The 26,617-nt window shown below is 44.7% G+C and overlaps 1 protein-coding gene across 7 annotated transcripts in view; it reads left to right on the top strand.

Moving 5' to 3' along the window:
- Positions 1-26,617, top strand: part of SIPA1L1 (signal induced proliferation associated 1 like 1) — a 701,300-nt gene that overhangs the window by 288,689 nt on the left and 385,994 nt on the right. For all 7 annotated transcript variants that reach the window (XM_069208954.1, XM_069208957.1, XM_069208956.1 and 4 more), the window contains one exon: positions 12,185-12,315. In XM_069208954.1, the coding sequence (XP_069065055.1) occupies positions 12,185-12,315 (131 nt within the window). The remainder of the gene's footprint in view (positions 1-12,184; positions 12,316-26,617) is intronic.

The raw sequence follows: 26,617 nt of genomic DNA, 5'->3' as shown, positions 1-26,617 counted from the left end.
AATGTGCTCCAGGCCGTTGAGAGTTCTGGGCATCTAAGATTAAGATATGTACAGGGTTTGATTGGTGGTGCAGCAGAGTCCAGGTCCTACGGTATGGCTACTGTTCAATGGCTTTCGATGTGGGAACCCTGCTGAACAGAAATGAGATAGTGATAGAGACCAAGTGTGAAAGTCATGTCAATGCTGAGTGGGCTCAGATGATAAAGTGAGGGGTGTTTAAGTGGGTATGCCTACCTAGAGAAGGTGGAAGGGGCAGATATATGCTGTGTCCTACTCTGGCTATGTTTGAGGCGCCCTAGTTCGGATAGCGCCGGGTGTCCTGTTCCTGAAAAGCTGCGTTCAGATCGATGACGAGGGAAGGTATGTCGCACTAGCGGGTTCCCTTGATGCCCATTAATTCTGCCTGATAAATGTGTATGCACCTACAGTTGATGACGGGACATTTTTTGGTAGAGTGATGTTGGCGGTGAGTGACTACATGGACACTGAAGTCATAACAGTAGGGTACTTTAACTGTGTCCTAGATGACAATATAGACCGATCTCCTCCACAACACGAATTCAAACCTCATATGAAGTCTGCTCTTTAACACATGCAATGCAGCAAAGGTCTGGTGGACGCTTGGCGCATGCAGCTTAGTCATCGGATACACAGAGCAGACTTGACTAATTTCTTATCCAACATGCAGTGCTTGATAGGGACTTAGACACATCCTACTTGGAACAATATATTTCTGACCATTCTCCCTTCCTGCTAACCTATACATTGAGACTCTCACCACCTGTGGTACCCTTATGGTGCATGCGTGTAGACACCCTGCCTGATCGGTTTTCCATGATGCCCTGTCAGAACGAGTGTCCCAGTATTTATACTAATTGGGGAATGGCAAGCAGTAGGGCAGTCGAGTTGGGATACCTTCAGCGTGGTGGGCTGGGGGGGTATGTCTTGCTATGACGGTGGGTATTAGGCAATCACTAGGGAGGTAATTACTCTAGGAAGAGAAAAATCTGCTAATAGTTAAACAATCAAGACGGGATAATCCAGAGGCTGTGAAGTCTTGAAAAAGACAACAGCATCGGGTCTGCTAGACATGGGATAGATTACATAAGCACGTCCGACATACCAGCCACGGAAGTTGGTATATGGAGGTTGACTGGGCGGGACGGCGCTTGGTGCAACTAATGCAAACAGACTCCAGGCACAACCCAGTCTTAATGCTTTGCGAAAACAGAGGCCAGACAATTACCACACAAACGGCCATAAACAAGACGTTTACTGCCCATCTTCGGCGAATATATGAGACATTTCTGCCCTCTCGATCTATCTGGACGAGCTGTCTCTCCCCCGACTGGAGCCTGAGGAGTGGTGAATACTGGGAGTGCAGGTAACTAAGCAAGAATTGGTGACTGCTATTAAAGCACTGAAGTCCTCTAGGTGGCCTGGGGGTGGAGAGGGGATGATGGCGGCAGGGGATAATCTATATCAGCTGTTTGCGGGTCCATTGGCAGACAAACTGGTAAAGGTTTATGGTGAGGCCCTCAAGAGAAGGATACTTCCAGATTCTATGAGAGAGGCTCTTGTAATGTTGATCCCAAAACCGGGGAAAGACTTGTTGTGGACTGGATCCTGTCGCCCACTCTCTATGCTGAATGTGGATCAAAAAAATCTTTAGCCATGCGCTGGCAGCAAGGCTGTTGCTATACCTACCTAGATTAATTCATTCTGACCAGCCAGAAGTTATTCCCCGCAGAAACGCCCTGTGTAAAATCCAGTGTTTGACTCGCATCCTCCATGCCCCAGAAGTGATGACTGATCATTACACATCAGTCTTCCTTCATATACAGCAGGCTTTTGATTTCGTGGGATGGGATTATGTTTGGAAAGTACTAGGAAAGATGGGGCTGGGTGCGGAGTTTATTCAATGGGTGCTACTACTATACACCCATCCGATTGCAAGGGTCAGGACAGGACGATATGTGTTAACACCTATACTTTTACGACATGGCATGAGAACGGGATGTCCCCTGTCGCCATTGATCTTTGCCATTGCAATGGAGCCTTTGGTCTCCTGTATTCAACAGGTTTTGAAGGGGTGGGGCATCTGAGTGGGCCACACTGAGCGCATCGTCTCAGTGTATGCCGACGATTCCATGATCTGTCACACCATTCAAGATGCCGTGGACTCATTTGGACTGTTGTTGCAGTACGCAAAGCTATCTGCCACTGCTAGAGAACTTTGACCTTAATTTCCGGATGCCCCAGAATCCACACACACAGTATAAACACTGTTGGCCATGGCTGGAGGTTGTAGGCTAATTACATGCCTGTATCGCACCCTGAGCAGAGAAGGCAGTACCACCGCTTTATTCAGAGGAGGTGTAGCAGCAAGCTAGCTGAGCTAAGCGATGGATTGGACAAAAATACACAAAGCTGTTCGGACCATCATGCTTAACATTTGTTTTAAATGAATACAATATAATTATATACACATTACATATCTTTTGCCAAAGTGATTGCACCGCATATACCCTGCTCGATTCTATGAATGTGCCTGGTGTACTCTGCCCAATGCAGAGTTTTGTCACATGGTGTGGAACTGCCCAATTAGTAAAACAGACTGGGCAGCAGTCCTGCCATACATTAAAACTATTACGTGGTTGGATACTGTACAAACCCTGAAACAGTGCTTGTTGGCCCTCTTGCCCAGTACGACTAAAGTTTAATAGAAAGTTTGCGCAGCTGGCCCTTGTGGTGGCCAAGCGACTCACAGCAATTCATTGGCTAAGTGTCCGAGGTGCGGACGTGGAAGATTGACCTTTTGGAATGGTCTGAGGCAGAAGAGGCACACTGAGGATGACAAGTATGGATGACAGGGTGGCTGAGGACCTTCTCACATGGAATATGATGGTGCAGGAATTGATATTGTTGTGTGAGTAAACTCCTGCATAGCAATGGTGGTGTTGTGGGTGACTGCAGAGTGGAAGGCATTGTACGCTTAAGAGAGGTGAGACACATAGGGGCTTTGAGCTTATCTTGCTACTTTGGATAGCATTTTATCCTGCATCTCTAGTAATTGTACTACATAGTTGGTACCTATAAATCATTATCGCTATGGGTTGGCACCGGATTGAGTGGATGGAGGGGGGGGATAAATCTTGTGTTTTTATCTAATTTCTACAAGTTTGATGATAGTTGCATCTTAGTTTGATCCATACTCTAAGCTAAGGGACATTGCATGTATGAAGGATGTCACGATTGGCTCTTGTTGTTATTAATGTACCCATGTACTGAGTGAATCGCAATGTTCCCCAGTGCTTTGCTGATAGTATGATTTTCACATTGAAAATACCAATAAATAAAGTTAAAGTGGGTATGCCTCCTTTTTAATATTGGATATGCCATTGAAAAACTAAATAAAAAACAATTCAAATGATAAGAAATATTTTTTTTTTTAATGTCCTGGCCATACGGATCGAAACACCATAACATTATTTATATGCCATTCTATATCACACCCACCATATACCACTCAGAACAACAAGCCTTTACACTACATGAGACCTTACAGAAGAAATCCAAGGCTCACATCTCTTCAGATACAAAGTTACAGATGTGATCAGAACCAATCACATTAAACAAAAGTGTTATACTTCAGTGTTTAAAGAGTGAGGAACAGGATCTGGCATCGCTCTGTTGTCTTTTTTTTATTTCAACACTTTGTATTAATTTTAACAATAAGATGTAATGTACACCAGTTACAGTAAGTCACACTCCTGATCAGTATCAGACTCGACAAGGCTACCTTATCTTATAATTATCAATCTTCCACACAGGGTTTGGTACTTTACGATGATTCCACCACAAGTCCCACACCTTGTGATACTTCTGCTGGCACCTCCTTGATTTATATGCATACTTCTATACCTTAGCACAGTAGTCCATGTCTTAAGTCCTTTCTCCAAAATAGGGGGCCCTATCCAATTGCTAATATCGTGCAATGTATCTTTTTGTGATAAGTTTTCCTACTGTTTTTAAACCTACCTCATATAGATCCTTCCAAGCCAGCTCTTTCTATGAAACAATTTATCGAATAGTCTACTTGAACAAGACCACATTCAGAGCCAGAAGATCTGAATGCTTTGGACACAGAACGTTGCCCTCCTTGGGATAATCCCTTCTTAGTGATGGGAAACCCCACAGCATAGTATAACACTGGTCACAGCAGCTTTGGGGAAGGGCATAGCTCCTTCTCAAGAAAGCAGAAGCGTTGAGAGTAAGTGGAAAAAAACTGCCAAAATACATCTCTTCCCTTAAGACAAAAAATATGTTATGTTTATGCCCTTTTTATAATTTAGCAGACCACTGAAAGGTTTGCAGAATTTCTTTTACATGATACTTCTGCTAAAATCCTTTTCAGAACCTAGAAGCCAGAGATTTTACCTTACAGTAGCTAGAAGTCTATAGGCTAATAGGCATAAGCACCTATACCAAAACCACAAACTAGATCTGTGAATGTCTGCCTGCAGCACAGGTTTCCATGGCTCAAGGCTTTATCCTTTTCACTTGGACATTGAGGGAAAGGTCATAGATCTATCATTTGACAGTAAGATCTTATTTGCTCCCTGCACTGATGAGGTACAAAATGTAAAAGGGGTAGTGAGAACTGCGTCCCTGAGTCCTTTTGCCAGCCGGCAATATAAGGGTGTTTACCATCCTTCCTAAGCATCCAATGCTTTCAATGACAGGCAGGCTCCTGCAAGGAAGCAATCCTCTCTTTCTAATGGACTATCTAGAGAGTGCACATTTAGTTGTACACTACAATCTGTTTCTCAGCCTGCCATCATCAAGGATGCAAAAACAAGGTGATGGATGGAATGCTTGAAATAATCTCAGCCACTGGCAATCGCTTGGCCACATTACATGCCATCCTTTCTTTTGTCCACTTTATCACACTAGTTAGGAGTCTTCAGCCAGGTATACCTTGGTTTCAGTGGCACAGTGAGCCCAGGACCACATCTGGACATTATTCTGCGCTCGGAGGGCGGCAGGGGTACAAACAACAAGGTGATGGGTGGAATGCTTGAATTAATCTCAGCCATTGGCAATCACTTGGGCAGCCTTCCAATCCATCACTTTTTTTTTTTTTTTTTTTACCTGTTATGCCACCTCAGTTTAGACCCACCATATGCAGATCAGTTTTGTCCCTGCTCCTTAAGGGAACATTCCAGCCAGAACGGCCAGGCCAGGCAAGGCCAGGTCCTCCCTGAACTGGAACACAAACAACCTAGGGCTGGTTTCACCCTAGTTAGGGCTCTTCAGACAGGTATAGCTTGGTTCCAGTGGCATAGGGAGCCCTGATACCACATCTAGGCATACCCGGCGTACTTATGGCGGCAAGTGCAAAAACAGCAAGGTGGTGGATGGATTGCTTGAATTCATCTCAGCCACTGGCAATCGCTTGGCCACATCACAAGCCATCATTTCTTTTGTCCACAATGTCACCTCAGTTGTGACGCAGCCATATGCAAATCTGTCTTGACCCTGCTTCTCATGGGAACAGTCCAGCCTAAACTGCCAGGCCAGGTCCTCCCTACACTGGAACACAAGCAACCTAGGACTGGTTTCGCCCTAGTTGGGGTTCTTCAACAACCATGGATGCGGCAGGAAATAAATATGACCCTTGTTGGGAAGCTCTGCTCCTATTCTTGCAAGCAATCCGGGAGTATCCTGCAAGAAGTAGAAAGACAGCTTAATGTTTTTTCAAACCCATTGCTGTTAAATCATTCTGGATTAGTGGGTACCAAATATATTGTTGTAAGGTCTCTTTCAACCTTTTTCCAATGTCCTCTTCTTCCTTTAAAAAAATAAGTCCCCTCCTGAACTGCAGCAGGCAATTCAGAGAGAAAAAACAAAAGTTGATGGATGAAATGGCTGTATTATTTTCAATCACTATTTACTTTGGGTTGGGTGGTGTCTTTTGGGATAAGGTAAAAAGTTGATTTGCTTATGGTTGACCACTGCCTGTAATTACACAGTGAGCAAAATAACAATGAAATGGAGTGCAGACTCATGGTGGTTTACTAGTGTTTGAAATTAATTCAAGTATTCTAACCATCATGCTTTTTCTTCATCAGGATATTTAGAAGCTTCTTCATTTCTCATCAATGGAAGGAGCTCTATTCCAATTATTTGTCCCTGGAAAGACTGAGGACTATAGGGCCTACCCAAGATGTTTAGAACTTGAACCAATTTCTTGGTGACTGGTACATAGTCTAGTGTTGTTGCACCAATAGGGCTGGCAACATTTGTTGTCCACCAAGATGCCTACTTTCACATGCCCATCACTGCACCATCTCCAGTAATTGGTTGTCCATGGGGTTTGACCAATACATTACAAACTCCTCCCATTTCCAAGGATGTTCTGTTCATGAAGGTGCTTTCTGTAGTGGTCTTCTATCTGGGCTTGAAGCGACTATACTTGAACTCTTAATTCACTGACTGGCTCATGGGAACCCTGTAGATTGTCATTTAATCTCTTGCCAGAGATCCCAGATTATATGTGCTCTGATTAATGCTGCTATGTGAATGGTGCATCTTCTGCTAGCAGTAGTCGGGGTGTTGACTCAATACCACACTTTGATTTGATAGCCCAGACCCTGGCATAGTCTTTTCAGAGGCTGCTCGATCTCCTGATTCCTTGTTGTTCATGTGCCCATCTGAGAATGAGAGCCATGTTAGTCTATCTGACCCAACTTCAAGAGACCCAGTCCATTAGTATCTGAAACAAAATCTTACACTTCCTTATGCTGTGTTGGAAGTAAAATGTTCACCTAGGCAGATCTTCAGCTGAATGTCTCTTAAAGAAATATGACCACAGACTCCTCTCAGCTGCAGAGATCATGGCTAGGACCTGAGCCCCAAAAGGGCTTGTCAGATCTGGAAATCAAGCAGCATGTGTCACTTGAAGCTGAAATCTGTATATCAAACACTGACGTCCGTTTTGTTTCACATCAAAAATATTTTCTAGTTGGACATGCTAGGTAATATAAAGTGTACTGGGTTATTAAGAACAATATGTTGCTTATGGCTTTTCAGAAAAGACACCCTCAAAAGATTTACCATGCTGGCACCTGAGTGTAACCTGAATTCATTGATCATTTGCAAAATCTTCATCAAGTGAGCTTTGAACAGATTGGTTATTTTTGCAACAAAAGACAGTCATCCGTATCTTACACTCTTTTCTCACATGTGAACTGGTCAGAGATTTTCCTAGGCTTTGCGTTACATCAAGATTGGTCAGAATACTTCCTCTGTTTCCTTCCTCCATCTTCTGGCTTACAGGAATCTCTAGAAAGTGAAACATTCCAACAACTCTGAGATGATTCTTAAAGATCCAATCAAGTCAAGGTTATCTTTGTTTTCAGGACTGGTCCTGTGTATTTGTGGAATATATCAGACACTTTTTATAGATTTAAATATTTATTTGATTAGATTTTTCAATTCAGCTGGCTGACTAAAGATTATTTTTGTTTCAGTGATTCAGTGCTTGTCGGCTTTCGTCTTATTTTAAGTATGTTGATTGGGAGTAAAGTATGTATTTAATCCTGTTAACTGATTAGTTGTTATTATTGTGCCAAAGACTTGCGTGGAAGCAAACGATCTGTACATTAACTTTTAAGAACAGTATGTCATTAAAGGGGATCCCAGGGCATATTTTATACTTTCTGAAAGTAGTCTTGATACTGTTACTTCGTTACTGACGTTCTTCTTTTCTTCATCTGTTTCTGTGCAAATTGTGGGTTATTGGCAAGGGTGGATCCTCTGAAGTAAGTCTTTTTAAGTGAATAGCCTTTTTCTTTTAAAAAGAGCCACTACTGTAATCAACAGGATGTTCAGCTTTCCCCTTTCAATGTCAATTTTAGAATTATATAGCATGGACTTCCTCATGGCTCCCCTTTTTGCTCCACCGTCAACACCAATCACCACACCTAGCGCCACCTTTCATGCAGCTACATATTGACTATGGAGCAAATTCCTTGTTGAATACTTAGAAACACAACTAGCACCCAACACAGATCTAGACGCAATCCGTTCAGTTCAAAAACTGAGTGGCTGCAGGAAGCTTTTGATATCCTAATACCACTAAGAACAACAAAACAGGACAAAAGAAAACAAGCACATTGGATGACTGCAGAACTAAAAAGGATAAAACAAATTGTAAAGCTGTAACACACCCGTCTCAAAACAAATAACAAAGACCAAGCTTACCTACACAAAATTAACAACTCAACAGTCAAGTTAAAAGGTTGTATTCAAACAGAACTCAAAATGTGCAAATAAAGAATTTTATGACATTTACTGACAAACTGGCAACTCATTTCACAACCAAAGCAGACGTATTGGCCTCCTACTTAAAATAAAAGAAAACCACCAGCATCAACCCATTTCCAACAATTTCCCCAAGGGTTGGCTAAGCCGGCCTCTGTATTCCTTCAAACAACCTTCAGAAAGTGAACTTATGGATCTTGTCAGAGCAAGCAGTCTCTGAACCTTGTTCACCACAAATCTTCAAAAACATTATTTTCACTGTCTCTGCTGCCACACCAGTCAGACCAATCATCAATACCAATATATTTTTTTTAACTACAATATTTTTTCCAGAAGACTTTAAAAAAGAAGAAAAAAAAAAAAAGGCATACCCATGTCACTTAGTAAAGAAAACAAACCTGGACAGACAGATTACAATTAGATCTTTCCTGAAAAAACTAATAGAGCAGCATTCACCTATATGTAACACTTCATTGAAGATAAACGTCATACTTTCTGACCTCCAAACTGGATTCCATCCAGGAAGAGGCATAGAATCTACCCTCACTTCATTCTTGGATGACCTTAGAATGCAGTAGAATGAAACTGGATGTCTGCACTACTTGTCATGGAACTTTCAGCAGCCTTTGACTCAGTTGTTCAGGGTACACTCATCCAAAGACTCTATGAAGCTGGCTTAGAGTGGACTTCTCTTGACTGGATCACATCTTACCTTCAAAACAGAACAAATGTCACCCATACTCACCTTTCTCATGCAAACTGTACTTTACACAAGCAGGAGTCCCTCAAGTCCCTATCATCTCACCCACGCTTTTAAACATCTACATGAAGTAATTCCCCGCAATGATCTGTGAATATCAGCTCACATCCTATAACTTCGCAGATGACACCTGCATACTTCTTAAACTGAAAAGCCTCAAAAAAATTGGAAGCTCATAAATCTTCAGTTGTCTTAGAGCCGCTGATCAATGGATGACATGGCACAATCTCAAATTCAATGCATCCAAAACTGAAATGCTCACATGTGGTGATTGGGAACAATTATGACCCACCCTGCACGTGGCCTGATGATCTGGGACCACCTGCTAAAGTATCCAAGAAGTAAGAAACCTTGGAATTACCATGGACTCAATGAATGCCCAAGTGCATATGTTAGTAAGATCACGCTTCTTTACTATCAAAAGTCCACAAAACCATCTTCTCCCACTTAGGATTACCACACAAGGTCCAAGCCACTATCTCGCTTGTACTGTCTAAACTTGAATATGCCCATGGCCTCTACCATGGATCATCTTTACCAACTATGAAAAGACTACAACAAATTCGGAACTCTGCTGCCAGACTACTCCTACATGTAAAGTCACCAGCCCAAATCTCCTCTGCCTTGATGGCCCTACATTGGGTTACTGATTGCCAGAAAATCCACCTTCAAATTGATTAGTATCACCCACAAAGCAGTACATGGAACAGAACCACATTTCATCAGGAATAAAATTGCCAAATACATACAACAAAGGAACCTCTGCTCCAGATTGGCACCTCGCCTCAAAATCCCAGCATAGAATTAAAAAAAACATGGGTGGTACATCTTTCTCTGTTCAAGCAGACATGCAATGGAATTCATTACCCCCAAACAAGATCCAGGATGACTGCCTTATATTCAGAAGGCTACTCAAGATTTGACTCTATCCTACATGACCAACATACTCAAAACACAAACATTTACGTACACATGCATGTGCTGTGCATGTATAATTTGATTATATGTATGTATTTAGATTTGTGCATTTCTTTGTAGAAATATACCTGTGGTTTAAAAATATGAAGATATTCTTGTTGGTCTGCTTAACAAATGTGTATATTACTTATGGTTAAAATACATATCTGTGTGTATGTATTTATGTGTGTGTGCGCTTTATGTACAGCAACATTTGACAGTCTGAGGGGGTAATTCAGAGTTTGGTGGGCGGCGGAGGCCTCCCGCCAAACCCAACCTGCCACCTGACCGCTGGTGCCGTCAGGACACCGTCGGCCCTATTCCGACTTCACTGTGGCGCCAGCGGGTGGAAACTGTGTTCCGGCCCTGCGGTGAAGGCGGCCTCCGGCGTCAATGTGGCGGTGCAGCGGGTACAGCAGCACCCGCCGCACATTTCACTGCCCGTAATTCAGGCAGTGAAATGCACGACGGGGGGTGTGCATTGGGGGGGCCCTGCACTGCCCATGCCAACTGCAGGGGCCCCCACGGGGCCCCCAGCACCCCCATTCCACCAGCCTTTTTCTCAGCGGTGTGAGCCACCATGGAAAAGCTGGTGGAATGGAACTCGTAATCCCGCTGGCAGAGCTGCTAGCAGCGCTGCCCTGGCGGATTACAACCGCCGGGACCGCCATGCTGGAGGCTGTCTCCAGCCTGGCTGTGTTGGCGGTATTACCGTGGCGTTTCGGCCGCAGTCGGAATTTGGCGGATCAGACTGCCACTACTGCGGCGGTCCGATAGCTACCCAGAGTCTCTATTTACCCATACATGCACATATGGGACTTTATATATTTATTTTCCATATACATCTATACGTTTTTATGTAGATATGTAGCTATATATTTATTCCTAATGTAGAAATAAAACGTTTAACTCTCTCCAGTGCACTTTCTCATTCTATACCTCTCCCAATATATCCTCTCTCCTCTGACTCACGTAAACCTTCATTGTATGACTATGATCTCCTTAATATCCCCCTCTGGACTTCTCCCTCCTCAATCCCTTTTTTTTTTACTTATCCCAAACCTCATTTTACTACTATGATCTCCCTATTATCACTTTCTAGACTCGTCCCTCTTTTATCCTTCCTTTATCTAATTCAGTCCAACTGACAGACTCACATGTCCTCTGCCTGTATTAACAAGTTTTATTTCCCTATACTAATCCACCACTAATCCTTTTTAAGTTCCAGAGCATGCTACTCACCGAAAAGTGCTTCAGCGCCTCGTCAGGGGGTAGTAAGCGCTATATAAATACAAATGCAGTTACAAATGCAGTTACAAAGGGGGAAAAGACAAGGAAGAAAAGATAAAGAAGAAATAGATAGGAATGTGTTTTTTTGAGTCTGAAATTGGGCGATCACATTTGAGAGACTATTACATTAATCATGTTTATGGTAAATATTTGAGGGGTGAAGGCCTGGAGGAAAGATGGTTGGGGCCAGGAGGGGACAGTGAAAAGTGAAGGTGAGTTCAGAGCTCACCTTAATCAACGAAAGAAAAGACTAAAAGGAGGGCATGAGGTAGTGGGAGTTAATTGTTAATGGAAAGGAAAACGGTTAAAGGAGAGGCTCAGAGCATTGGTTGAGAGGGGAGGCTAAACAGAAAGGTTTAGGAGCCTTCCCCCAACGCCCAGCCAGTGTAATACTGTCCATCTGGCACAGTGTTATGCATTATAAAAACGTTGGTAAATTGGCTTAGTCAGGTTAGTTTTGCCTGGATTCTCCAGGGCTGTGTTGGATCGAATCACTTAGATCCTCTCTGAGGCAATACTTCATTTAAGTATTGAAAATCTCCTAATACTGTTCCCATTTTAGTGTTTTGTATTTGAAAAAGGTGGTTACAGCTCACCCTGTAAGGAAGAAAACTGGGCTCCCAAGATAGTTACTATTAGTGAGGCTGAGAAATGTCTAGTAACAATGAATACACCTGGCCAGTGCCATGAGCTTCGTAAATCAGCATAGCCACTGAAGTTTATGCTGTTCACAACTAGGTCTGTTTCATTTGTGGTTAATACAGATTAAATGTTTTTTTGCGATGATACTGTGTTTGGGTTGTGATTTAATTGGTGTTCAGAAATGTGCTAACTATTCACTTTTTTCAGAACACTGGAATTATTTCGGCTCCGATGAAAACCTTGGTCCAGTTGCCATAAGCATTCGAAGGGAGAAACTAGAAGATGCAAAAGAAAATGGACCCCAGTACAACTATCGGGTCATTTTCAGAACGAGTGAGGTGAGCTTTGCTAGCAGGCGGGAATGACAATTCCAATACACAGCGACTTCAATTGCCTGACTTTATTCTAACTTCTGTATTTCTTGTGCATCCAGCATTGCTGGATTTTGTAAGAACAGTCAGATTACTCTAGCTCACCAAAGCCGAAAGAAATGTTTTGTGCATTGCAGTGTGGCAAGGTGAGTGATGTTTAATAAACCTAGCTGGCAGGCTAGATTTGGAAAAATTCTAACTTACATCTAATTTTGAGCAAGGCTGGGATCTCTGCACACTGTATTCTTTGCATAAGTCCATATAGAATCTAGCTCTTTAATTAGGCTGTCCTTACATCTCGGTATTCGTTCCCCATCCCTTATTGTGTTGAGTAGAGAGTAATTTGATAATTAGCTACTCTTAAAAAGATTTCATGGAAATATTCAAGACAGTTCCCATGCGTCCTTTAGGGGGTGGAATTTATAAACTAAGTTCAAAACAGTTTTACTTCTTGTGGACACCACTGTTGCTACAGTTTGAAACTTCTTGAATGACATCTGTGTAGCTGTCAAGCTCCTTATGTATTCACCCCTTCACGACTTCAGAACTTTTCTTAGATTGAGAAGTGTGTAGGAAAGCTTGGCCAATTGGGTTTTAAACATTACTGAGACCGGCGTCCCCTGAGTGGTTGTCTTTTTCTGACTTTATCAATGCTTTTTTTTTGTTTTACCCCCACCAATCATTTTACATTGGTTATGTTTTTATTTCAACTTTTGTTATGTACAAACAACATTCTGAGAGGGTGAACTTCCCCTCTCTTTGGACATAACTCACCCTTTCTCTTTCACTATTACCTCTATCCATTACTTTTTCTAAAAGCTGGTCATACGACTCGGTGAGTTAAAAGCGTTAGCAACCTGTTATCAATTTGGGATGTCACTTAACTCTGCTCTCAGAACCTAAGAGGACCCTTTTAGAGGACCTTTTTCCTTGCCGAGTGCCCTTTATGCCTGTATGTGGGTTACATGGCATGGCACTGTCCGTTTACGTTTTTCCAAGATGGGTGTCTCCTTGCTGAAGTACCAGCTGCCTTCACATGGGAAGCCTCTACCTCTAACAAAAAGCCAAACATGATATCATGACGACTGCCCTGCGTAGAACGTTCTAAAATTTCGGATGGATGTTTCTATTGCATGAAGTGATATATTCAGCACTTAAACAGAATCTTGGAGATAGTTGAGTGATAAGATCGCTAAAGAAAGTAGTCGAACCATGGTAATGAGTGAGAGGGGCCATTCTGAAATTTGGAATTATTTGTGAGCACTTTTTCATAAGCCTGCTCTGCATTATTTTCACCCAGAGGGTAATAGTAAGAGGTCATAGGTAAATCCCTAATTATGGTAGAACATAGTTATATTATACTCTTTTTTTTTTTTTTCTGCTGTGGAAGCACTTGATGATATTAATGATCTTCTGGTGTTACCCTTAGAAATTAGTCTGGTACTATTGATATATTGTAACCTAGGCAGTGGTTGCAGATATTACCGAACCAATTTTTCAGTACCTGTCAATGTTCCAAGATTTCAGCCTCTTTGATCTCCAGAGGACTTCTGAACTATGCATTTATTTTAACTAAAAAACAGTCCCCTTAACAGAGTTTCCATATGGACTGAAAAACTGCTGTTAGTGCAGTACATGGCTGCGTGAATGGTAGCTTAATTCACTCTATAACATCTGTTTTTTGCATTGTACACTGGCTAACGATGACATTTCAGATACAATCCAAGTTGGCTCCAAAAGGCCAGTGATTTAATGTTTTCTGTATTCATATTGGCACTGTTTCCTTATGATTACAGTGTAGTGTGTAGTAATCCACTCTCTTCCCTGAGCCAGCGAGTACAGACATTTAAAAACTGCTCTAGATATCATTTGATGATGATTAGAATACTTGTAGAGCGCACGAATGCCCAGGGGCATCTTTGCGCTGAGTGTTCAAGGAAAGGAGGTACCCACTATTTCGTGAAAAACCAAGTGTTTAGGGATTTCCTAAATGCCAAAAGAGAAGGCATGGATTTCAAGTCTGGCGGAAGACTGTCCCAATTCTCAGCAGTATACCTAACAAAACTCCTGCCCCGTCACGAGGAGCGTTTAAAGGAGGGGACAACTAGGTTGTTTGCTGAGCTAGACCGCAAAGATCTGTTGGGTACATAGCGTTTAAAGCTGATTTTCAGGTATTCTGGACCCTGACCATGTCATGCTTTAAACGCCATACAAAGAGCTTTAAAAATAATTCATTGTTTGATGTAGCCTACTTTCCGCTTGTGTGGCGGAGTGAGATCTGGGCATATTCAGGAGCATCCTAGAACCTAGAGTTTATTCAAATTTTTTTTTTTTTTTTTTTTTTACAGGTTCTGGTAGAGACAATGCAATAGTCTAGTCTAGTAAATGTAATTGCAGCCAGAACCGTTTTTGATAGGGATGGGGGAATTAATTTACGATATTTCTTTGATTCTCGGCATATAATAGGAAGCAGAGGTAATTGAACAAACTTGATTTTAAAAAGTTAGTTTTTCGTCCACTACGACGCCTAGATTTCTCAACTCTTTGACCAGCGGAGGGAGTGGCCCTGTCTCCAGAGGCCACCAGGACAGGGACCAGAAGACATTGTTGCCAAATATAATAACCTCATATAATAACCTTAGTCTTCGAGGAGTTTAGCTTAAGGCAATTTCTGTCCAGCCATTTGCCAACAGTACTCATGCAGGACCGAATGAACTCCCCTCTATTCTGGCTACAGTCAGATAATGACACTACTATCTGTGTGTCGTCAACATAAGATACTTATGACAGGCCAAAGTATTTACTCAGGCTAGCCAAAGAGGTAATGTATAAGTTACATAGGGTCGGGCTTCACGATTCCTGAGGGACCCCACAGGGCAGTTTAAAAGGTGCTGAGGTAAATTCCTTAAGGGAAATTGTTTGAATACGATCAGAAAGAAATCAGTGCAGCAGTGCCAAGGCAGCATCCTTAATTGCAATCCTCTGTAAGTGGTCAGTCAGTAAAGTATGATTGACCGTGTTGAATGCTGCAGACAATCAAGCAACGTAAGGGTTGCACTGCACTGCAGCCCTTATCTAATGTAATCCTGATTTCATCTGTAGCCACAATAAGCACCGTCTCAGTGCTATGGCCGCTTCTAAATCCAAATTGGGTGTTATCCCACAGCTAGTTATCTCTGCATGAGGTGAGTTGGGAATTTATGGCGTTCTCTACCAGCTTAGCTGGAACAGGAATCTGGGATATTTAGACAGATAGCTGTTGGGCTCTGCTGGATTTAGGATGTTTTTTTTCAGTAGAGGAAGAATAGATGCCTCTTTCCATTGTTTAGGGAAAATACCAAAAGTGAACATGGCATTAAAATCTTGGTCATGTGGTGGGCAATAATATCAGGAGCTTTCTGGACAGTTGATGGGAGGGCAAGGATCCAGTGAGGATCTGGATTTAGTGGGCAGAATGGCCTATTTCACTTGTTCCACTGCAAGATGGCAGAATTCACCAAAATATGATTTTCTATTGGGGCATCTGCAAAAGCCTTGCTCCCTGGACTTTTAGAATTGTTTGCAGCAAAACTGTTGGAAATATCCTCCACTTTCTTCTGGAAGAAAGTGGCAAGTGAATGCAAAATGGCTGGCTACAATCAATTGCCTGTGGGTGTAGCCGAGAGTTTAAGGACAGTTTGAAAAAGCTCCCTTCTGAAGTTTGTGTCAGATTCGAATTTTCCATTGAGAATTTTAGTAGCAGGTCATTATATTCTGCAATACAATGCTTGCATCTTTCCCTCTCCTGCAAGGCACTCCTTCCTCCATCTCCTCTCCTGCCTCTGATGATTTTGGATGGGGGTCCTTAGTTCTTCATTAAACTAAGGTGCAGATGGTTTGCTTTTTAGTTGAGTGCTGCGTTTAAGAGGTGCATGTGTATTGACAGCAGATTTCAGCTAATTAGAGTAGTTTGCATATAATTGATTTGTCATTTGACCTTTCTATTTTTGACTCCACTAGATCTGTTAAAATCAGACTCCTACATTTTATGCCAGACCTAGTAGATAGATGTCTTGAGAAGAGTCTTGGCGGTGGTTAGTGGCTGAAAGTTTATTTTCCCAGGTCACCCCTCTGTGATCGGTCCACACTAGCTGTAGAGTTGATGGACCTGAGATGATAAGATTATTAGTAAAAGAAAAAAATATATATACCATCAAGGGTATACCCCGCTACATGGGTGGAAGTATCTGCTATCTGGGTAAATCCAAATCCGGACATAGCATTAATTAAATTCTCAGACTCATATTCCGCCTGATTCTCTAGGTCAGCGGTTCCCAACCTTTTGACTTCTGTGGACCCCCACTGATATATTGGAATCTGGGGACCCCACACTGAGTCATTACTGAAAGCTGGGGACCTCATCTGTTAATATTATTTAATTTTCCGAACAGGGTGGGAACCACTGCCCTAGATTATATTTAAAATCAGAGAGGAAATTGAAAGCTTGAACAAAGGTAGATCTTGTCCCAGGAGGGCGATAAATGAGAAGTCTGTTGAAAGATGGGTTGTAGCTCAATGTTGAAAAAACATGCTTCAAATTCCTTTATGGATGCTGGGGAAAATATGGCGGCATACATGTCGCAATCAACCACTGTTAAACCCCCTTTCCTAGATGGTCATCCAAGCGGTGGTTGGTATAGCCTGGTCGCACAGCTGCAGCAAGTCTGGTCCAGCTGAAGGATCAACCCAGGTTTCTGTTATAAAGACTATGTGAAAATGATGGGTGTCTAGGAATTCAGCAAATTCAAAACTGTGCTTTGCCAGCGATCTGGTGTTAATCAGTGCACAGGTTGTTTTGCAGCTTCTCAGAAGGCAAACACTTTTCCAATGTTTCCCAAGGCGTTGGGGGGGAGGTGAGGGAGGGGAGGGATCGGTCATTTCTCTGCATAGTCGATAAGGAAGGATTAAAGCTACATGTTTGACACAAAAACTGGTCACTACCAGGTACAAGGCATAGGTTTAACATGGGGCAACCGGGGCCTACCTGGAATGTTGTGGGCCAGGAGATAGACTCTTGAGTAACTCAAATGTTTTGAAAACTGGGAGGGTAAAAAATCCAGGACGATGGGCGCTAGGCAGTCTCTGTGTGGACGGGCGCAGACAGACTTGCTTTTAGTGCACATTTGGCGTGCCCACGGTGAGATTGAATAAGTATCCTGTCATAGTCCGGCGTGTCCCAAACAGCGCTGGCAGCGTGAAGGGTTTGAAACAGGCAGAGTGAAAGAAATGTCTAACTGGGTCCAGCAACACTTCTCTTTCTGGCCTCCCATTCCCCCCAGGTAAGAGTACTGGTAACTAAAGATTTTAGGCACATAAAAAGGGAGAACAGTGACACATAAAATTATTAAAAAGGGACTGAGCCATGTATATGATGGTGCCACGGAGAACGGAGCCAGTCACTTCCGAAATGACATGAGCGTGTCTACAAGGAACATAAAATGGGCATCAGAAGCCTTGTGTCCCACTGCACAGATAGTGTGAAAGTCAAAACACGCCCTTCAGCTTATTTCTTTCAGTGTTTCCAAGGAAAATAATTATCTTCTCAGAAAAGTATTATTTGCAGCAACAGTCAATAGGCAAAGTAACCAGCCGTCAGAAAGTGCGGTATTTGGGGCTCACAGCGCTAAATGGTCATACAGGAGCAATCACACCTCACAATGATGGTTTCTCAGTTGGGGGTCCTGAAGACTTCTCCCTGCTACAAATACTCACTAAAAAGAATGTTTATCCCCTGCCCATGCTCATCCCAACTCTCTCTCTTATATATTTATATATATATATATATATATATATATATATATATGTATGTGTGTGTGTGTTATGTTATATTGATCTGTATAGCGCTATAATCACACGAGAGGATATCTAAGTGCCTGATCGATAGATAATAAAGTTTACATTAATGATTCAGTGACTTTTCAATGAAGTGTTAAACCCAACAGTTTTCGGTGTGGTCTACCCTAAAACTTTTTATCCTCTCCCCTTCTGTTTCTTGAAACACGTTTTTGTTGGCCTGAGGATTCTGTGCACTTTACCACTGCTAACCAATGCTAAAGTGCTTGTGCTCACTCCTTTAAATGTGGTAAACTTCGCTTACACCCAATTCACACATTTAATGTACAAATGCATCCCTAGTAAAGTGGTGCTGCATGTATTCCAGCCTTTTAACTTCAATGCCACCAGTGGACCTACAGCAGTTATTGTGTAACCCACTAAAGTAGCCCATTAGAACATGTTTTAGGCCTCCCATTGCAGCCTGGGTGCAGTTTTAAACTGAAAATTCAACCTGGCAAACTAAACCTTTAGCCAACCCTCAACCTCCATTTTTAATGCTTAGGTCACCTTTATGGTAGGCCCTAAACAGCCCATAGGGCAAGGTACATTGTATTTAAAAGATAGGACGTGCGTTTTTAAGTTTTACATGACCTGGTACTGCAAAAATATCCCAAATTCATTTTTCACCTCTGTAAGGCTAACTCTCCCATGGGATAGCTTTGGGTTACCTTATTACTACAGCTTTATTAGTGTCAAAAATTCCTTGAATGGGTTGTATGATGGAACAATAAATGCGTGAACCACGAATGCGCGAACAACGCAGTCCAAACAGCGACCGCGTTGTTTCCAAGCATGCCTTCATCACGCATGCCTTTGCAATGGTTTTTCATTGTAAAAGCATGCCTAGTGAAGGCTTGTGTGGGAACGGCATGCGTGGTTCTAGCATGCCACCTCCACCTGCCCTAAAAACATAACTACCCCAATAAGTCCCACCCACCCTAAAAACATATCTACCTGGCCCCCCCCAACCTGCCCCAAAACACAACTACCCCAACACCTCCACCTGCCCTAAAATAAAAACACATATCTGTAATTAAAATATCCACAGTAAAGCAGATATTCTGATGTATACATCTACCTGTGGATTCCTCACCTTTTGAATATCCCAGTGCGGAGCATTCAATGGAAATGTTTCCCTAGCTCTCCACATCGACGAGGACATCACAATGGAATGGCTCTGCATGCAACTCTGTCTGACGTCATCTGAGCCCCAAAAAAAAGTCCTCGCTGGCGTGGTGACATCAGTACTCCTTTTTTTTTTTTTTTTTTTTTTTTTCCAGGCCTTCGACGTGTAATATTTTTTCTTGGCTGTCTGTTGGTGATACTCTGTATCGAAAAGGGGAGTTGTCTTTTGTCCTGTATGAGACTGTCTCCTCTGAGGAAATCAGGTTTCAAGCCATGTAGAGAGTGTGGGGGTCAAATGTCTGTGGCTGACCTGCATGTGGACTGTTTGTGGTGCTAGAGATTGGACCACGAGGTCAGGTAGTGTTCGTCATGTCACAGCATGAACCCCAAAGTGTTAAAGGAGAGGATAGCAAAGCTATTTCTTGAGAAGCAAAGAAGGAAGAAAAACAGTCATCGGAGGTCCCGGCCTCACTTGGAGTCACCATCACGTCACTCGTCGAGGTTGTCTAGGAAGGAGCAGAAGGAAAGACTGTGCCATAGTCCTCAGCGTTGGTCCTCCAGGGATGTGACTCCACGGCTTTGTACGCCTTCTCCGAAGTCACCCTAAGGGTCCCCGGCACCATCGTTAGTGGAGATTCCAACCTCGCTGGTGGTGCTGTTACAATTTTCTCCGGTGACTCCCCTGGATCTGGAGCACCAAGAGATTCAACTGGCGTCAGGGGTCAAATGTCCTCACTGGGAGGATTTATTTCGTCATACCAGCAGGCTCCGTTCCTGCCCTTCTTACATATGGCCCGGTTTTCTTGGCCTTTGCCGGCACCGTGGAAGATGACTCCATCGCTGACTGATCCTCCGCAGGATTCATCAGTGCCAGTGGCGCCTGTACCAATGTCCGAGTGGTCTCAGCCAACGTTGCATCACTCTTCAGTATGATCTGCATCTCCAGTACCTAGGTTACCGACATCAGCCTGTGATTTTCCGATGCCGTTGCTGGAGTCCGTAAGAAAAGCTTTGAGGCGACTGAAGGAGGAGCAATATCTAGCCTCGCATCAAGGTCGAGACATCGAGGAAAGTGAGATTATCCCCTCCAAATCAGGACTTTGAGGGGATTGAAGGGGCAAGTGGTCTTGATACTTCCCCGGAGTGGGAGTTGTTGTCCCTACAGGGTTTGCGTCCACCTGAAGTGACCTCCTACCATACAGTTGTATGGAAGGCGGCTGATATGTTGGACTTGTCTCTCCCAACAGTTGGAATGAGGTCCAATTTGTTATGAGGTCCTTCATTCTTAACTTTTTTCTTTGGAGCCTTTGCTGCCATTTAATGAGGTGTTAACAGAATCGGTTTTGGAGATTTGGCAATAGCCTGTGTCTCATCCATCAGTGTCAAGGGCAAAAGCTAGGAGGTATAAGCCTGATCTAGGAGATCCTGCGTTACTGAGTCAGCATCCAACACCAGAGAGTCTGGTGGGACAGGCTTCTTGCTCTTCCAGGTCTGCTCCTGGATCCTTTCCTTCAGCCCCTGAAGATAGGGATTACAAAATTCCAATGTTTCAGGATGGAGCCTACTGTCTTTTCGCTTCCTGTTTTCTGTTAGTCACTCACGCATGTTGGCACATGAGGACTCTCCAGTGGTGCCTCTGCAAGCAGTGGTTTCAGCATAACGCAGATTGCAAAGAGTCAAAGATCTCCAGGGACACTGCAGTGGATCTTCACTGGTGGAGTGTGGACGTCAACCTGACACAATGGAAACCGTTTTGCCAACCACCTCCGGTGTCCACAGTGATAACGGATGCTTCCACCGTTGGGTGGGGAGCACATCTGGGGAATCTGGAGATCAAGGGACATTGGTCTCCAGAAGAACGGATGTTTCACGTCAGTCTGTTGTAATTGTGGGCGATATGTCTGGCTCTCAAGGCCTTTGTCAGTCGATACAAGTATTGACAGACAACTCTACCGCAATGTTGTATATCATAACTGGGAGAAGGAGGGTTTTATCTTCTCTGCAAAGAGGCTCTATGAATCTGGTCCTGGGGTCAGGACCGTTGGACTTGCTTAGTAGCAAACCATTTGGCCGGAGTTCTCAACGTACGTGCAGACAGTCTCAGCCAACACTTTTAAGCCTACCACGAGTGGCCGCTCCTTCCGGAGGTTGTTCTTCATGTCTTCCACTTACGGGGATGCCTCAGATAGACCTATTTGCCACTTGAAAGCACGCGCACTGCCCATTGTGCTGCATCCTCCAGTATCCGATGCAGGGAGCTCTGGGGAACGCGTTTCAGTTGAACTGGAGCAGCCAGTTGCTTTGTGTTTTCCCCCCATGCCCTTGATTCCTCGGGTTCTGAGGAAGATTCCACAAGGCCGGTCCCAAGTCATGTTAGTAGCCCTGGGTTGGCCAAGAATGATATGGTATACAGACCTCCTTCACCTTACTGTGCCCTCCGCTCCGTCTCCCTCACAGGGCAGACCTCTGCCTGCAGTCACAGGGGCAGGTTCTACACTGGGGGGGGGGGGGTGTCAATGCTCGAAGAGCCAGGTCTTGAGCTGCCTTCTGAAGTGAAGGTGGTCTTGTATGGCGCGAAGGTGGCTGGGAAGGGAGTTCCAGGTCTTCGCTGCTAGGTAAGAGAAGGACCTGCCTCCGGCGGTGGCTTTGCGAATGCGTGGTACGGCTGCCAGGGCTTGTCCGGTCGAGCGTAGGGTGCGAGGAGGAGTGTAGAAGGAGATGCGGTGGTTGATGAGTTCTGGTCCGCGGTTGTGCAGGGCTTTGTGTGCGTGGGTGAGAAGTCTGAAGGTTATCCTCTTGTTGACTGGGAGCCAGTGGAGTTTCCTCAGGTGTCCGGAGATGTGGTTGTGGCGGGGTATGTTCAGGATAAGTCGTGCAGTGGCGTTCTGGATTAGTTGAAGTTTCCTCTGCAGCTTGATGGTGATGCCGGCGTACAGAGCGTTCCCATAGTCCAAGCGGCTGGTGACGAGGGCATGGGTGACGGTCTTCCTGGTGTTGGTGGGGATCCAGCGGAAGATCTTGCTGAGCATGCGAAGGGTGTTGAAGCATGCTGAGGTCACCGAGTTGACCTGTCTGGTCATGGAGAGGGAAGAGTCCAGGATGAAACCGAGGTTGCGTGCGTGGTCGGTGGGTTGGGGAGTGCTGCCTAGGGCGGGAGGCCACCAGGAGTCGTCCCAGGCGGTAGGTGTAGGGCCGAGGATGAGGACCTCCGTTTTCTCTGTATTCAGTTTAAGCCGGCTGTCTGTCATCCAGTTCGCTACTTCCTTCATGCCTTCGTGTAGTCTGGTTCTTGCTGAGGTGGGGTCGTTGGTGAGGGATAGGATGAGCTGGGTGTCGTCTGCGTAGGATATGAGGTTGAGTCCGTGTTTGCGTGCGATGTTCGCCAGGGGGTCATGTAGATGTTAAAGAGGGTGGGGCTGAGGGAGGATCCCTGGGGGACGCCGCAGATTAATAAATAAAAGACAGACAGTCATCTGTAGGCTACTGGAGCAGCGAAGAAAGAGGGAGCTTCTTGGACAACAGACTATTCTGGGACATTGTTCACTCTGATTGGTTAAAGTTTTTTCTCTTTCTTTCCTAGTGGTTCATTGGAAAGTTTTTACATGTTAAAGCTGCCAGCGATTAATAAAGTGGAGAAAGTTGAGAATAATCCTCTCCTCCAGTCCTGACAAAGAATTTTCATTAAATAGTTGCCCCAAGCCCTCTATGACTACCTCAGTAAAACTGTTTGTCTGTTTGAGACTTCTACTCACTAATTCTGGTTCTTGCATCTTTATACAGTTAAGTACCCAGCATTGCTCACTATAAATTGTTATTCTGGTGGAGAAGTCTATCTGTGGATTCCTCACCTTTTGAATATCACCAATGAGCCATCATTCCAAAGAAACCTTTCTTCATAGCTCTCCACATCGTCAAGGACGTCACAATGCCACAGCTCCGCATGCAACTGTCTGATGTCATTGGAGCTATAAGACGGCGTGCTGTTGCCAGTTCCCTTTTTTCCCCACGCTTTCAAAGTGTAACTGTTTTTGATAGCTTTCAGTTACATTATAGGCTGCCTTTGATAGTTTTTCGCCACAGTTGAAACTTTGATGTTGGAAGAAAAATGTCTCCTCCAAGGAAATGCAGGGAATGTGAAGGTCAGATGTCCTTTGCAGACCCACATGATTATTACCTTTGGCGTTTGTGTTCTGATTATGATGTAGAGACCTGTTCCCTGTGCCAAAAAATGAACCCCTAGGTGTTAAAAGAACAGGAGGCAAAGCTATTTATGGCCAAGCCCAATCGAGAAAAAAGTAGTTGTCGGAAGTCTCTACTTCAGTCGAAGTTGCCGATGCCCTAGTCTTCCAAGTCATCAAAGAGAAAACACAAGAAGAAGCTCTTGACGCAGTTCGTCGACGGATGATTCTCCGAAGTCGGGGTCTCCCAAGCAAAGGAGAGTAGAAAGACTTTTGAGGTGTCTCCTTCTCCATCTCTGATGCCCACTCTGATATCACCTGTGAGTACCGCTCTGACTTCGCCTGAGTGTCCTAATCCAGAGCCTGAAGCTGACCCTCTACCTCCTGCGACACCTAATCCTCCTCCGGAGTTATTCGGCATTTCCAGCTCCAGGGACATGTTCCTCGAGTGTCAGGGCTATGTATGGCATCTTTGCAAGGGTGTTGACTCCATCTGGTGCACCTCTGGGGCCCATGGATCTGCTGACATTTTTGCTGGGTGGATTCTCTGTGCTGTACCAGCAAGGTCCCTTTGTGCCTATGCCTCAGGTGCCCTAGCCTAATCTAGCGCAGAGGAGGTCAATTTTGCTGATCAAACAAGGTCGTCGGCACTGGCGCTGGCTAGGTATTCCCTGATGTTGGCTGAAGTAGGAGCGATATTGCGTCATTCGACTCCAGAGGTCATTCGATATCCGTTCATTCAGCCCAATTTTCTAAGTCACTGGCGCCATTGTTGGAATGGTCATCACCTATATCACCGACATCAATGATGAAGTCAAAGCAGAAATCTAGAAGAGAGGCTCAGACTTCTAGATGAGGAACAATATGCCTTGGATAGACGTGATCTTGAAGAGGGGGGGGCAATAGTTCACCTGGACCTTGATCCCCGGCTCCAACGTCAACGACATCCCGCCATCACAAGACCTCTGCGACTCCCTTGCCACCTTCTTCTACTGCAAGATTGCAGACATCCATGACAGCTTCAGTACTCGGACCCCCAGTCAACCACCGACACCACAAACTCACAAGCCTCCTGCTCTCCTGGACCCATGTCAGCGACACCATCGAAATTATGAACACCATCCACTCCGGCTCACCATCCAACCAAAGCAAGTTCTGTCATCGCATCCTAAGTCCGGAAGATCATAAACAGTTCCTTCGAGACCGCCACTTTCCTGGAGAGCTGAAAACACGCTGAGATCAACGCCCTGCTCAAGAAACCCAAGGCAGACCGAAAGGACCTCAAGAACTTCCTGCCCATCTCCCTGCTCCCCTTCCCAGCAAAAGTAATAGAGAAAATTGTCAACAAACTACTGACCCGTTTCCTCCAGGAGAACAACACTGGACCCATCCGAGTCCGGATACCGCAGCAACCACAGCACTGAAACCGCCCTCGTCGCTGCCACAGACGATATCAGGACCATACTTGTCAACCGTAAAGCTGCGGCCCTCAATCTCCTGCACCTCTCGGCCATGTTCAACACCATCTGCCGCCACACTCTATGCACACGCCTCAACGACGCTGTAATCCGCGACAGAGCGCTGGACTGGATCACCTCCTTCCTCACCAGCAGAACTCAGTCCGCTTCCCTCCATTCTGCTCTGAAGCCACCAAAATCATCTGCGGCGTCCCCAAGGGATCGTCCCTCAGCCTGACCCTCTTTAAAGTCTACATGGCTCCGCTCGTTAACATCGCCCAATCTCACAACCTCACCATAGTCTCGTACGTCAATTACACCCAGCTGATCCTCTCCCTCACCAAGGACCCCGCCATCTCCAAGACCAACCTCCACAAAGGAATGAAGGCCATCGCCGAATGGATGAAGAACAGCTGCCTGAAACTGAATTCCTACAAGACTGAGGTCCTCATCTTCGGCTCCACCCCCTCTGCGTGGGATGACTCCTGGTGGGCTGCCACACAGGGAACGGCACCGACACCCACCGATCACGCACACAACCTGATATTCATCCTGGACTCCTCACTATCAATAACCCAGCAAGTCACCGCTATCTCCTCCTCCTGCTTCAACACCTTCTGCATGGTTTGGAAGATCTACAAATGGATCCCCACTGAAACCAGGACGGTCACCCAAGCCCTCCTAAGCAGAAAATTGGACTACGGCAATGCCCTCTACACAGGAACCATGGCCAAACTCCAGAAAAGACTGCAACGCATACAGAATGCCTCTGCACTCCTCATCGTGGACATCCCCCTCCACATCCCAGCCCACCTGAGCTCTACACTGGCTCCCCGTCAACAAGAGAATCACGTTCAAACTCCTCACCTACGCTCACAAGGCACTGCACAACACCAGACCAGAATACCTCAACAGACGGCTCTCCTTCTACACCCGACCCAACAACTTCGCTCTGTCGACCTTGCCCTCGCCACCGTCCCACGCATCCACAGAATTACCGCCGATGGCAGATCGTTCTCCCACCTCGCCGCCAAGACATGGAACACTCTTCCCACCCACCTGTGTCAGACACAGGACCTACTTACCTTCAGGAGACATCTCAAGACATGGCTGTTAGAGCAGTAGCAGCCCCCACCTCCTCTCAGCGCCTTGCGACCCTCATGGCTGAGTAGTGCGCTTTAAAAATACTCTGGTTGATTGATTTTGAGGGGTTGGACATAGCAGGTGGGCTGGACACTTCCCCTGCCATACAGTCAAAGGTATTTCAGTGGCTCTAAATTAGGGGTTAACATCCCCTATTGATCCCCAGCAGGGGCAGATACTCTTGTGCCTGTGGGTGTGGGTTGGCATAGACCCATGCCCAGGGAGACTTTCACAGTGAAACAATAAATACTATCTGATGGTTTAGTGAGTGGGGGCTGATTGGGTGTAACAACCTGGGGGTGTGGTGGTGGTGGTTGAGGGCCTGAAGGAGTTGGGGAAGCACAGGCCTGTAATATTGGCCATACAATTCTACCCTCACATATCCAGAAGTATTCTTAGTTTGTCTTTTCATATCTGGCTTTACAACGCTGTTGACTATGTACTGTTAACAGTTCTTTCAAATATTGATGGCATTTCGGCTTCCAGATAGTA

Source organism: Pleurodeles waltl, chromosome 9, assembly GCF_031143425.1.
Source record: "Pleurodeles waltl isolate 20211129_DDA chromosome 9, aPleWal1.hap1.20221129, whole genome shotgun sequence".
NCBI classification, from domain to species: Eukaryota; Metazoa; Chordata; class Amphibia; order Caudata; family Salamandridae; genus Pleurodeles; species Pleurodeles waltl.
Note: the sequence above shows the minus strand (reverse complement) of the source record. Positions and strands in the feature narration are given on the sequence as shown.